Here is a 13,880-nt window from a genome sequence, read left to right as displayed (position 1 = left end):
AAAAAAAAAAAAAAAAAAAAAAAGAAAAAAGAAAAAAGAAAACAAAGAAAGAAAAGACAAATCTTTGTATGGTCGGGAAAGTGATGAGATAAATATTTCCAAATCACTTATCTGACAGGGTTTTATATTTAGAATGAAGAATGTTTACAACCTAACAATAAAAAAGACAAGTAGTTAAACTAAAAATGAACAAAAGATATAAATACAGATTTCTTCAAAGATGATATACAAGTAATCAATAAAAAGATGTTTAACATCATTAGCCACCACAGAAACACAATAAAAACCTCTATAACATATCATTCCCCATTCACTTGGATGGTGACTATATAAAAAAGATAAATAAAAACAAATGATGGCACAAATATGGAGAAATCAAAACTCTCATACACTGGTAGCAGAAATGGAAAATGTACAGATGCTTTCAAGAACAAGCTGGCAGTTCTTCAGTGATTCAGCAATTCCACTGGAAATTGAATATCCAGTATGTATACACAGGAGAAATGGAAACACACATCTACACAAAAATATGTACATAAATGTTCAGAAAAGCATTATTCATATTATCAAAAATATGAAACAAGCTAATTGTCCACCAACTGATGAATGTATGAAGAAAATGTAGTATGCCTATTAAATGGAATATAACTCAGCCACATGAAGTAATGATGTATTGATATATGCTACAAGGTATTGAAAGCTTATGATGTATTGAAAACCTTTTGCCAAGCAGAAGAAGCCAGACACACACACACACACACACACACACACACACACACACTCACAATATTGTATGGTCTTATTTATAAGAAATGTCTAGAGCAAGTGATTTGTGAAGAAGGAAGTAGATTTGTAATTGCAGAGGGCTGGGAAACTGGTAGAACTGGAGCAAACTGTTAAGGGATGCCATATTTCTTTTTGGGTGTATCAATGATTGTACAACTATGACTATACTAAAGGGTACTTAATCACGTACTTCAAATGTCTAAATTGTGTGATAAGGAAATGTCTTAATGAAGACTTCAAAAATGTTTCTGGGCCTATTAAAATTATTATGGGACATATGAACAGTGATATCATCATTACCTGCACATACCCATGTTGACCTAGCAACTTCTATCTTTCACTGATTGTCATCCTCAAGGGAACACACTAAACATCTGCCTACATCAAGGACACACTGGAAATAATATGCAGATGATTTATAACCCTCTTCTGTACTGAGGACCAAAGCCAGGGCCTTCACACTGAGCTACGTCCCCAACTCTTTTAATTTTAATTCTGAGACAGAGTTTCAGTGTGTCATTAAATTGCTCAAATTGGACTGAAACTTGCCTTGCCTCAGCTTCCCTGAGGGTTTGGGATTATGTGCCTGACTATGATTTGGTTTTTGCTTGGTGCTTTCTATCACCTATGTTTCCCAAGTCCTTGTTCCTTTTCTTAAACTTTAAAATTACCATTGTTCAACCAACCAAACATGCAGTGGTATATTTCTAAAGTTTCTCTGAATAATGTTCATTTTTAAAAAGCTGGCTAGAAGTATCTCTTGGTTGCCATGTTGTCTTAGAAAGTTTTATTCATGGCCCACCTATTGAAAAGTCAGAAGGTTTTCAAAACAAAATTCTTTTCAGAGATCCTACATAGAATTAAATATTCAGTAAGTATTTTGAAGCAACTAAAAACAGTGATTTATGGTTATTAATTTAGTCAGTAAGAATTAGATTTAAACTAGATTCTGTTTGTTTAAAACATATTTTGTATGTCCTTCATGCACCTACATACTTTAGTGAAACTTTTATTATCTATGTATTTTATAAAAAAATTAAAAGGTGTCTTTATATCTGAAAATACTTTTTCATAGTATGTTGCCAAATGGAGCACTAAAAATGCTTTTTCAGAATATTGAACACAGGGGCCGGGGAGATGGCTCAGTGGAATAAGCACTTTGCTGGCAAGTGCAAGGGCCTGAGTTCAATCCCCGGTTCCACCCAAAAAAAAAAAAAAAAAAAAAAAAAAAGAATACTGAACACATTCTGTTTCTGATAAGGTAACTAAAATTATATCAGAGGGTATAAGTTAAGTGCACATCCTGGGTTTGTCCTCGACCGCTAAATATGAGATCTTTGTTTCTTCAGTCACTTTCAGGTAAAACCTGTCCATCTGGTTTCTGTCCATTTCCCCCTAACTCTTAATTTAGTGCAACTGAAGAAAAGATTCAGGCTAAGTCCCATTATGATGAATTTATCTTTAAGTGGGAACTCAAGTTTTAACTACAGCTTAATAGCTTTAACTACAGCTTAATAGCTTAATCTTCACAAACTCATCTGCAAGCAATAAACATAGGGCCTACCTTGGAAATCATAAAAAAAAGGTTAGATAACAAATAAAAAGCCTAATTTTTAGAATGGTCATATTTGAGTACAGTAATTTAGTCTCCTTTCTATTCTACCTCATTGTCATTTTTTTTTTTTTTTTTCAGAACCAGGGATTGAACTCAGGCCCTTGCACTTGCCAAGGAAGTGCTTATTCCACTGAGCCATCTCCCCGGCCCCACTACCTCATTGTCTATTGCCCCTTATTAAAGCAGTTAAAGGAAAATGTATGCTTTTCATGATTTATACCCATCAAATTATGGAATTCTTTCTTTTCTTTGGCAGAACCAGGGATTGAACTCAGGCCCTTGCTCTTGCCAGGGAAGTGCTTATTCCACTGAGCCATCTCTCCGGCCCCAAAGTATGAAATTCTTTTCATGACAGATTTTTTCTTCATTGCAAAATTTTCAGTTTTCATAACATCTCTAAGTATGTTCTTCCCCCCACCCCACCTAAGACTTGGTGTTTTAAAAATTTTATATTGCTAGACATGGTAGCACACGCCTATAATCCCAGCATCTGGAATCCTAAGGCAGAAGGTGCAACATAAATTCAAGGCCAGCCTGAGCTACAGAGTGTATTCAAGAGTAGTCAGAACTAGATAGTGAGGCCCTGTCTCAAAAAATGTATCAATGGTATTTCATATTTGTGACATTTAGTCCAAATTTCATATCCCATCGTCAGACAAGGAATCTCATTTTTATGTTGCTTGCCATATGCATACCTCAAGATAATGTTATAAACGCGCAGGTGCAGCATTAATAGAAAGGGATTCTGCTCTCATTCATCCCACATAGTAATGATATAAGTAAGTACTGGAGATTTATATGGGAGTGCATTCATTTTAATTAATCTTGAGTTGCTACAAGGAAGAAAGTGGAAAGGGATATATTTATCTCCATTTAACTCTAAGATTTCTGGGAAAAGTGTAATAATGACATTGACAGAGGTACAAAAACATATATATATATGTAATATATATATATATATATATTATATTTATTTTTTATTTTTCCCCCAGAGCTGGAGATTCTTTGGGTCGGGCGTTGTCTTGTTCTATTTTTCAGGCAGGTGCTTATGTTGCTGAGCTATCTGCCCAGCATAGAGTTGGGGATTGAACCCAGGGCTTCAGAGGTGCTAGACAAGTACTCTGTCACTGAGCTACACTATCAGCCCCTATATGATTATTACTTTTATATACTGCTATACTTTGAAGAGTTTTACTTTTGTAGCTTGATAAATAGGTTACAGTGAAGTAATAAAACAGAGAAAACTGATATTTATAACTTACTTTCATAGGTTATCCCTAACATTACCCATGAAGCCATATAGCTGAAGTCCAGAAGTTGGTCAAGAACAAACTCATTCTCTTTTTCATCTCGAATACTCAGAATATGTGATCTTGAATCTGTTAAACAAAAATGTCAATAATTTTAATGATTACTTATGCGGAATACTTTATTTCGTCTATAAGATTTAGAAAATTTTCTTTCTTAGTTTAATAGTCTTCAAAACATACTCATGGAAAAACAAACATGTAAATTTAAGCTATCGTATTGTACAAACTAGTTTATTAACATTTAGATGTTAAGTTTAGTCTTACAGTGTAGTGGAAAAGTAGTAGCTAAGCAGACAATTTAAAACATAAATTAACCTTGGTTTCCCCATTTCAAGCTCATGATCAGGTGGCAGAAGTCCACTTGTATTAATGATATACCAGAAGAGACTTAAAGAAACCTCTCAGATGAGCCGTAAGACACAGATGCCTTTTTCTCAACGATCACTATTAGGGTATATTTCTCAAGCTGCACTCCTAACCATGGGAGTTTCTCAGAAAACATCTGCATGGTTAAAACATTAGCAAGCACTGGTTTAAATGAAGTTAAACTCATTTATATATGCCAGTACTTCTTAAGGTACAGAGCACACATTAGGGAATGATGAATTCATGTTTTTTTTCTAAGAACTTTCCATAAAATTTACAGTTTCATTAGTTCTACCATTCAAAAATCACAAATCCTCAGTGGATTTCTCTGGAAATATTCAGTATTTTGAGAGTTGAAAGTATGAAATGTGTGCTCTATGTAAGCATAGCTGTTGTGTACTTAACTACTTAAGCTAACCTATATTCACTCTGACTTTCATCTACCTTTTTTAATCTCCACTTCTCTGATTTTTAGTGTAACTTCATTTCCTTTTAAAGAGAAACCCATCTTATTTACACCAATGAAGACTAATTCTCAGCTGCATGAATAAAAAAGTGACTCATATCCTTTCCATCTTAATCACACAGTTTAATACACTGTAATTGATAATGTAGAGCTAAATACTTCTGAGATTTAGTTATTAGTACTAATTGGAACTATTTACGATGCAGACAACTTTCAAAAAGAATTAGCATGGTTCAATACATAATGACAGTAGAATACACTTACTCATTTTTTGGCATTTGGAATGAACTTCATCTTGTGTCATTGTTCTATGTGTACTCTTGGTTAACATGAAATTGTAGCAGGAGTTCTGAAATGGTACCCATGGGGTATTTAGAACAGGAGATGGACATTTAACTCTGTCAACTCGCTTAGCCTCAGTCTCATCTAGAAAAAGAGTTGATGTTGAGAATTCCAATTTGACATATAATGTTAACTTCTGTTTGTAGTCAGTAGCCTGAATTTGTAGGAAATATTCAGGAAGCCTACAAATAATAGCTTTCTGATGCTTCTTCTCTGTTTATGCTCAAATACAGCACACAGGAAACTTGCTTTTTACATGGAGGAAATAACTTACCACTATTTTCTTAGCCCAGCTGTGAGCAGAAAAAAATGTTAGAAAGAAGGTTCTTTTATGTTAAATGCGGTTTGGCTTCTCATACATTATCAAATGTCAAGTGTAAGGGCTACTTCAGAGAAACCACTCAAACAGATCAATAACAGGCACCTAATTATAACTTTGATAATTTGTTTGACATTTCTGCTTACTGACATCTCGAATCTTTTTTTGGTGGGGGGTTCTCAGCACTCCTTGAGGGCAGAGCTGGAGCAGCATGTGGTGTCGGGGATCAAACCGTGGTCCCCTGAGCCTGCCTAAGCTTGCTTAAGCAGGCTCCTTAGACCACTGAGCCATCTCATTGGCTTGACATCTCTAATCTTAATGGAACATTTTAATGAAATACTCAATGTTCTAAGTTATTACTTTAAGCAAATCAAACAGAAATATTTATAATGTGACCACTGGAAAAATCTGTCTTTTTTATTTTATAACAAGGCTGTATATTCAAAATGATACAAATATAGATATGACCCACTCAAAATAAATTAAATTAAATTAATATGTAGCTCTAAAGAGCATCAGTATCTCTCCCACTGAACAACCAATCCCCTTGTCAGTGAAATAACATGTTCTCTCCACCACAAACCCACAAACATGGACCCCCGATAGCTGAGCGCCACTTTCCTTTGACTGAGCTAGAGATTGCGTACCTGACTCACGCTGAGTCCACCAGAGTCTAAGAATGGGAAAAGTGGAATTCAGAAATCATTAATTCATCTCCAGAAATAGCACAAGTAAAAGTTGCAGAGCCGCCATGTTCCACTATGTGCAGAAGGAAGCAGAAAGCATATAAAGAACAGGGTGCAGACACAGAGAAAAACAGAAATGACAGGTAGAAGGGTGCGTGTATGGGCCCCTAGTTTCCATTCCCCAGGGAGCTCATCTCTAGCTCTATTTGAGAGAATCTGTTTCCCTGTTGGCTTACGCTAGGTTAAGGCTGTTGGTATAGCTTGCAGGAAGCTGAATCTTAATAGAGGCTCATGAAAGTGATAGTTACTGATAGTAAGAATTATGAAAGAGTTCCCACAAAAAAAAGTTTTGGAGACAATATAGATACAATGTGTATATAAAAGGAGTCTGAGTCACAATGGGACTCTAAGTGCTGATCAATAAGAAACCCAAAGTATAAAGAGCAAAATAAATAGTAGATGGAAGTAGAGCAACCTATTTCAAATGGAAAGGAGCACAAGAGACAGAAGGAGGAGGAAAAGAGGAAGGGAAAGGGGAGTTTTTGAAAAAGTTAGAGAAAAACTGGAAATAGAGTTTGTGCGATGGGAAGGGGAGCAAGAGTTAGAGGGTGGGGGGAAGGGGACAAGGTTAAGCATTAAGGTTGCTCTGTCTGTGTACATACTCCCCATGATGATTGTAATCACTAGGCACTGCAAATGTGCACTAACAAAGGCAATGTGGTGTTCACATAAGATGGAGTTCTACATTACTGTCAAGAAAGACAAACTCGAGTCATTTGTAGGAAAAATGCATGCACCTTGAGACCCCATTAAATGAAATAAATCAGACATGCAAGCTTGTGTATCACATGGTTTCTCCTATGTGAGAAATGCAAAATATAAGTAAAAAGCCAAATAAAAGGTAGATGATAGGAAGTAAGCACATGATCCTTTTCAAATGGAAAGGGATCAAGAGATACAGGGGCGGCAAGGGAGAGGATAAAAACAGAATTAAGATGTGTTATAGTCATGTACCAACTTCATACAAGCAATGTAAATATTATGTACTGCAAATATGTACTAATAAAAATTAAAATGAAGAAGTCAATGTTGTCAGCTTATATAAGCTGGTAAATATGTCTAAAATAAAAATTAATGACAAAATAATAAGTAATTATATTTTTTGAGGCTTTTTTTGGTATAGGTATCAAATTCAGTACCTTGCGCTTGCCAAGCAGGCGCTTTATGCCATTGCTTTATGCCATTGCTCCCTGGCCCAAGTAATTATACTTGAATACAAATTTTCTTATAAAAAGAATATGGTTATAATTTCTTCACAATTATAGAATCAGATTTTACAAAACCACTGCCCTAAAATTCCTATGAGACTGATTATTTACAAATTAAAATAATTGAAATTCACATACTTCCTGGATAATAGCAAATAGCACCGGGTTGATTTTCATTGCAATCAGCTGTTTTCCAGAATCCATCAGTGTCTAATATTACACAGTCTTCAACTTGTTGGCTATTTTCAGCCCAGCGACTGAAATGAAGATGTTTCCCATCTGACCAACCAAAGTTGCGCTCATCCTGTAAGGTACGCAAATACATTTCAAGTGGTGATACTCATGTTGTCCCCTTTTTATTATTGTGATACATACATCAACCTAATGACTTTTGATTTAATTTTATATTTAACACACATGCATACTACTGTGTATTAGGTAATGCCTTAAGTGCTTTATGAATACTGACTTATTAATCCTCATAGCAAACCATATGAGAAAAGTTCTATGATTTTACAGATGAGGGAGGTAAAGATTTGTAACACATGAAAATCACACAGAACATAAACAGCAGTTCTGGGACTCTACCCCAGGCCATGATGTCTCTGGAGTCTGTGTCTAGCCTTGTGCTTTGCTGACTCATACATTACTGGAACTGTTGGTTGTTGGAAAACAGAAAGCACCAGAAAAGCACAGTATAGTGAAGGGAATATGGCTTTCAAGCTAGTTTTATCTGAGTGCAGCTGCTTATTTGCTTTGGATCCACAAGTTTACTTTTTCCAAGTTGCCAATCCTTTATCAATTAGAGAATAGCACAATGATGGTTATGTATAAAAAATAAAAATCCTGTGGCTAGCTGGCACACAGCTATACACATGGTAGTTTCCTTCTTAATGCTGTAGGCCTTGGGGCAAAACATGTCTGTTTTGACATTTGTCTTTGGGAGGAAGATATATCTCATATGCTACAAATATCCATTTTGTTGTTTTGAGATGGGATCTCACTACGTCATCCAAGGTAGCCTTGAATTTCTGGTTCAAGTGATCCTCCCACCTCAGTCTCCCAAATAGCTGGATTTACAGGTATTGCATCTCTGCACCTGGCAAAGTTTTGTTTGTTGCTTTGTTTGTTTCCGCAGTGCTGAAGATTGAATTTAGGGCTTCCTACTGGCTAGGAAAGCACTCTACCACTGACCTCTACCCCCAACCCCCTAGAAGTGAGAGAACATGTCTTTTCTCTAATAAAGTCCCACCCCTACTCTCGATCTTGAGTTAGGATCTACAGAGTAGGCACAGAACTCCAGGGAATGTGTTAAAGAGTACAGGCTTGCCTGAACTTGCCCACGGTGCCACCAAAAAGCCTTACATAATCACTTTGGGCCTAGTGGAACCACTAAGCTAAACTCTCCTGAACCCCAAGGCAATCTGCATCACTAGTTTATTGGGAATACTGACAAAGGCCACACACGGGCTCTTTAGTGAACCATAATCAGAAGGCACTAGCTGTTCTACTCTGAACTATTCCAATTCCAGTTGTAAACCTGTGTGAATTAATTCCTAAGCCATTGTGGTCTCAGATGTGGCCCTCTGGAGGTAACCTTTTTGCTATAGTATGATCAGTGCTGGCCTGGATTCCTTGTCTTATGCTGCACTCGCCCCTGGTTCTTGTCCCTGGGCCTTTGGAACTTCCATTCCATCACTGATAAATCTTTCCCTGTCCTCAACTGCTTTGCTGAATATACAGTCTCTTAAGACTATAAAATATCTTTTTATCGAATTCTTGGCTTTTATTGATCTTAGCTTAAATATGGCTTTTCCAGAGGAATAATATCTTTTTAGTACCCACAAGGGAAGGCTGTTTGTTTTTCCATTTTTAGGCACCAATGAGCTACAAGAAGGGGATAGTAATATTTTATTTCCTTCAGTTATTTTCTTTTGTTTTATGCTCATTTTATCAGTGCTAACTTCCAGAATCTTTGCCCCTTTCAGATATTCACTGAGAACTTGCGCCCTTGGTTTTTTCTGGCATTCACTAAGATGCTCTGATGTCTTCCTGGCTCTGCCAGTGACTTGGGCACATCTGAAATGTTTAAAAGACCCACTGCCACAGCCACAGCTGGGACTTTATCCAACCCAGAACTGCTACTTCAGATACCGCAGACAGGCCGTGGTTAAAGCCAACATCAACGTCCTCATGCGTTTATACAAAACAACTGGTTTCTCTGTCTCCAGACCACTCACTTCCTCTCAAATCTTAACTCAACATCACTTTACTGAAGGACAAATCTTACATTCTTATTATTTCTTATTGTTTAAAATCTTTCAATGTTTTCCCACCACTTTCAACATAAAATACTGTTTATTAATATCTTGTCATGTTCCAAAGATTTAGGGCATCTTAGAAAGATATGTAATAAATAGCTACACAAAAGATGTTAAAATTAATGATGAAAGGACAGCCTGCCAGGTAGCTCAGCAGACTAACGTGCTTGCTTAGGGAGATGCAGGGACTGGGGTCTGATACCCAGCATGTCACGCCGGCTCTGCCCCTGGGGTGCGCTGAGAGGTGACTGAGGCATGGTGGCATGCACCTGTAATCCAGGGGCTTGGGAGGCTGAAAATAGGAGGATCACTACGAGTCCAACCTGTGTAGTGATACCCTATAGGCCCTGTACTAAACACATAAAAAAAAAAAGTATAAAACAAAATTAATGATAAAAGGAAAAGAGAACAATACACAAATATTGAAAATAAAATAAGAAAAAGACCACTATCATTAAGGGAGAAAGAAGATACAAAATAGTATGATTCTAATTGTTTAAAAAATAAAGATGTACACATAGAAAATAAATTGAAAGGTGTATACCAAAGTACTGACCCACATTTACATTTAGTTACTTGAATAATAGTGACTTCCCACTGAACAATGACTTTAATCAAAGTGACTTAATTTTTCTTCGTCTTTAGTTCTACATTTTACAGTTTTTCTATGATGACAATATTGTTTTTCTTTCAAGAGGTTTAATGATTTAAATCTTTTCTTTCAAAAAAAAATCTTTTCTTTCAAAAATTCCTCCATCAAACAAGGAAGTGCACAACTTAACTGCTGCCCGCACAGCAGACACAAGAGATTTTGCAGAATATTAAAGGCCTCTGAGAAAGCAAGGAAGAGGCACTCTGCACTGGAGTGTATGCGGTGGGGGCGAGAACAGCAGTCCTCTCTTGGGTCATGGTCTTGATCTGGCAGCAAGTTCTGGATACTCAGAGCTCCACAGAGATTATTTTTCCAAGCATTGTAAAATGCTATTTTTAATTGCACTCCTGAATTTTATTTTCATTATCCATTCTTTAGTTTATTCTGGGTTTGTGCTGGGACTAAACTTTTCAATCACATTTTTTTTTTAACTTTTTATTTAATTTATTTATTTATTTATTTTGGTGTGTGTGGCCAGTTCAGCCCACCAGGGGGCGGGGCTGCCTGGCATGTGGTGCTGGAGAATTGAACCGCGGTCCCTGTGCTTTGCTTAGCTTAGCTTGTTCTTTAGGTGCTTTAGACCACTGAGCCATCTCACCAGCCCTCAATCACATTTTCTACAAATAGCACTAGACCCATTCTGGTGTGTTAGGAAATAGATACCAGGGCTGAGAAGAGAAGCAAAACTGCTTACAGTGCTAAGACCATGACAGATTTTTTGAAATAAGAAAAAAGGATTCCTGACAGCTTTTTCAAAAAAGAAAAAAACAATTCCTGCATTTGATTACAGCTAAAGCTCAGCTGCGTACCAGTTCCTGTTTGTGCTGCATTCACATAGGTTAGTGCTGGGAATTCACAAGAGACTGACAGCTTTGGGCTGTGGAGTGAATGCGAAGTGCTCCGGACACCTATTGGCGCAAGACTTGAGAAGTGAAACACTACTCTAATTTCTTTTTAGAGCAGCCTAACTTCTCTCTGCTGATCTGAAAGTGATGGAAAACTCTTTTCAGTGTCATCCACAGTGCTGCTACATATTCAATCCACTTGAGGTTTTCATTCTTTCCTTCTCATGTTTTCATTTGTTGAGGAAACATGAAAACTCTTGAATCTAGCTTAACAGAATAAAGAGAGGTGATCAAGTATTTATGGTCACTAGAACCTTTTCTTTCACTACACAGATCTTCCAGGTGGAGGAATATAGTTGACACAAAAACTCATATTTATGAAATATACTGAAGTAAAACTTTAAGATCTTTGGTTTCTTTTAGTCTATGAGAGATGCTGATGCTATGCATAATAAAAATGTCTCATTTCTTCACTCAGCCCTGGGGCTGGGGAGATGACTCAGTGGAATAAGCACTTCCCTGGCAAATGCAAGGACCTGAGTTCAATCTTCAGTTCTGCAAAAAAACCCCTAAACAAACAAACAAACAAAAAACAATAACAACAATAACAAAAAACCCCTCAGCCTTGGCTATTAAGACTGAAACCTACGTCTTGACTGGATAGTCCAATCCAGAAGGAAGAGTTCCAGAGCACGACCTGCACGGAGAGGAACGCCTGTTGGTAGGGGTCGGTGATGGTCACCAGGCGCATGTTCTCCTTGCTACACTCTTTTTGCGCATTGTACCATGTCAGCGTCTTTGGGATAATTTTGTACAGGTTATTTAAATATTTTATAGTCTCTGAAGTATTCTGCAAGGGCTGTCTGTCTTTAACTTCTGTATGTAAAAGAAGAGGACAACAGTTTTAACAACAATGACCCCCCATACACACACACTTTGCAAGTCATGGGTTAGTTTTTCAGATTTCTCATGCTTCTGATTTGCTTTAGATATTACTTGTTTATTTATTTATTTTAGATTTTGCATGGGGGAAATGGGCATGTCTTGCTGTATATGTTAGGTAAGATGAATTATTTCAAACATTTAATTTCTAAAATTAGGAGAAAATTTTGTTTAGTTGCTCTGATTTAGGTAGGAGAAAAGCTGTAAACAGAAGTAGCCAGCAATAAGATCATTGTAAGCTGGTGCCAAATGCTGTCTTTGTCTAAGCCGTTTTACCAGGAATGATATTAAAAGTGTCCCCTTACAAAGTTTTTACCTGGGAGAACTACAATGAGAAATGTGTACAAGTCACTTATTAGAGGACATATTTGAACCCTTGTTTTCTTTACAGGACCTATCTGAAATAAAGAAGTTACTAAAAAATTTGGGACAAATGGATAAAGATTAATTTAACAAAAACTTCTCCTGAGATACATGTAATAGTCCTTAATATCCCTAGTACATGACACAAATTATCCTTTTAGTCGCTTTTTAGGAACTTGCTGTGATCCCTGAAAACTAATGTAATGTCTCTTAAAAGCACGTTTTTCAAAACTCTTACTTTTTAAAAAAATTTTAAACAATTATTTATTTATTTATTTGGTACAGGGTCTTGCCAGGCAACTTAGACTTGTAGTGATCCTCCTGTCTCAACCCCTCCAGAGCTGGGATTACAAGTGTGTGCCACCACACCTGGTTTTGGTGGCCAGCTCAGTGTGGGGCCAGCACAGCACGTGGTACTGGGGATTGAACCTGGGTTTTTGTGGTTGCCAGGCAGGAGCTTAGACCACAGAACTATTCTCCAGCCCCAAGCTCCTATTTTTAAGTATATATTTTACATTTATTTGGATTATAGGGTATAGACAGTGATCCACTTACAGTGCTTCCCATCTTTTTAAAAAATGAGTACCAAATATGGCAGAAATAGATAACATTTTAAAAAATTAAGATTCTTCTTATCTTTTTCCCAAGATAAAGACTAAAATCTGAAAAATTCCAGAGTAGAAAGAAAAAAATTAAAAAATAATTTAATTTTACTAGGCAACTATTAACATACTCATTGAAGCACTTCAACTTTTACATATAACAATTATACCTGACAAAATTCATTTGAAAATAATTTGACACAGTGTCAGTATGAATTTATCCATATTGTGATTTTAGGGGTTTTTTGTTGTGTTGTTTTTGTTTTGTTACTGATTTTGGCTTTGTGAGACAAGGTCCTGTTATGTAGTTCAGGCTGGCCTTGAATTCACTATGTAGCCCAGGGTGGCCTCAAATTTGCAGCAATTCTCCTCAGCCTTTTGAGTACTAGGACTATACATGTGCCCCACCATGCCCAGTGCTGCAATTTTAAGTTACTTGATTATAAATTTATATGAATCCATTTATAAGATTTTTATAAAAAAGAAAAAAGGAACATAAATACTTAATAGCATGAAATAGTACGGTTACCTAGATAATAATTGATACCTGAATATTTTTGACAGAGAGATACAGAATGCCGTTCAGTGCAAGAAGTAAAATTCCATGTCCCAGTAAAAGGTGACTTTGGGAGGTTGAGTATCAGTGCACAGTGGTAGTGGGACTCTTCATCAAAAAACTAAACAGAAAGGCAAATATGTACACACAATCATGAAATGCATAGTCATAAACTCCTGTGAAGACAAATGCATAACACTATCAGAATCTCTAGGACAAAGCAAAAGCAGATCTAAGGGATGTTTACACCTGTACCTACATGAAAAAAAAACCAGAGCATTAATAGATAATTTAACGATTATCTTGAGTCCTAGGTAAAGAAGAGTAATTCAAATCAAAAGCTTGTAGAGGGAAAGGGATTGTAAAGATAAGAATATAAATCAATGAAATTGAAACTAAAAGTCCACAAAAGATCAATGAATCAAATAGCAGGTTTGTTTG

The 13,880-nt window shown here is 36.5% G+C and overlaps 1 protein-coding gene across 1 annotated transcript in view; it reads right to left on the bottom strand.

Annotated features, from left to right (window-relative positions):
* Window positions 1–13,880, bottom strand: part of Ly75 (lymphocyte antigen 75) — a 162,539-nt gene that overhangs the window by 26,521 nt on the left and 122,138 nt on the right. Inside the window, exons 22-26 of the mRNA XM_023713793.1 lie at window positions 13,431–13,560; window positions 11,626–11,852; window positions 7,297–7,462; window positions 4,808–4,969; window positions 3,664–3,780 (exon numbers count right to left, since the gene is read on the bottom strand). Coding sequence (XP_023569561.1) covers window positions 3,664–3,780; window positions 4,808–4,969; window positions 7,297–7,462; window positions 11,626–11,852; window positions 13,431–13,560 — 802 coding nt within the window. The remainder of the gene's footprint in view (window positions 1–3,663; window positions 3,781–4,807; window positions 4,970–7,296; window positions 7,463–11,625; window positions 11,853–13,430; window positions 13,561–13,880) is intronic.

Source organism: Octodon degus, unplaced genomic scaffold (genome assembly GCF_000260255.1).
Source record: "Octodon degus isolate 3935 unplaced genomic scaffold, OctDeg1.0 scaffold00032, whole genome shotgun sequence".
NCBI classification, from domain to species: Eukaryota; Metazoa; Chordata; class Mammalia; order Rodentia; family Octodontidae; genus Octodon; species Octodon degus.
Note: the sequence above shows the minus strand (reverse complement) of the source record. Positions and strands in the feature narration are given on the sequence as shown.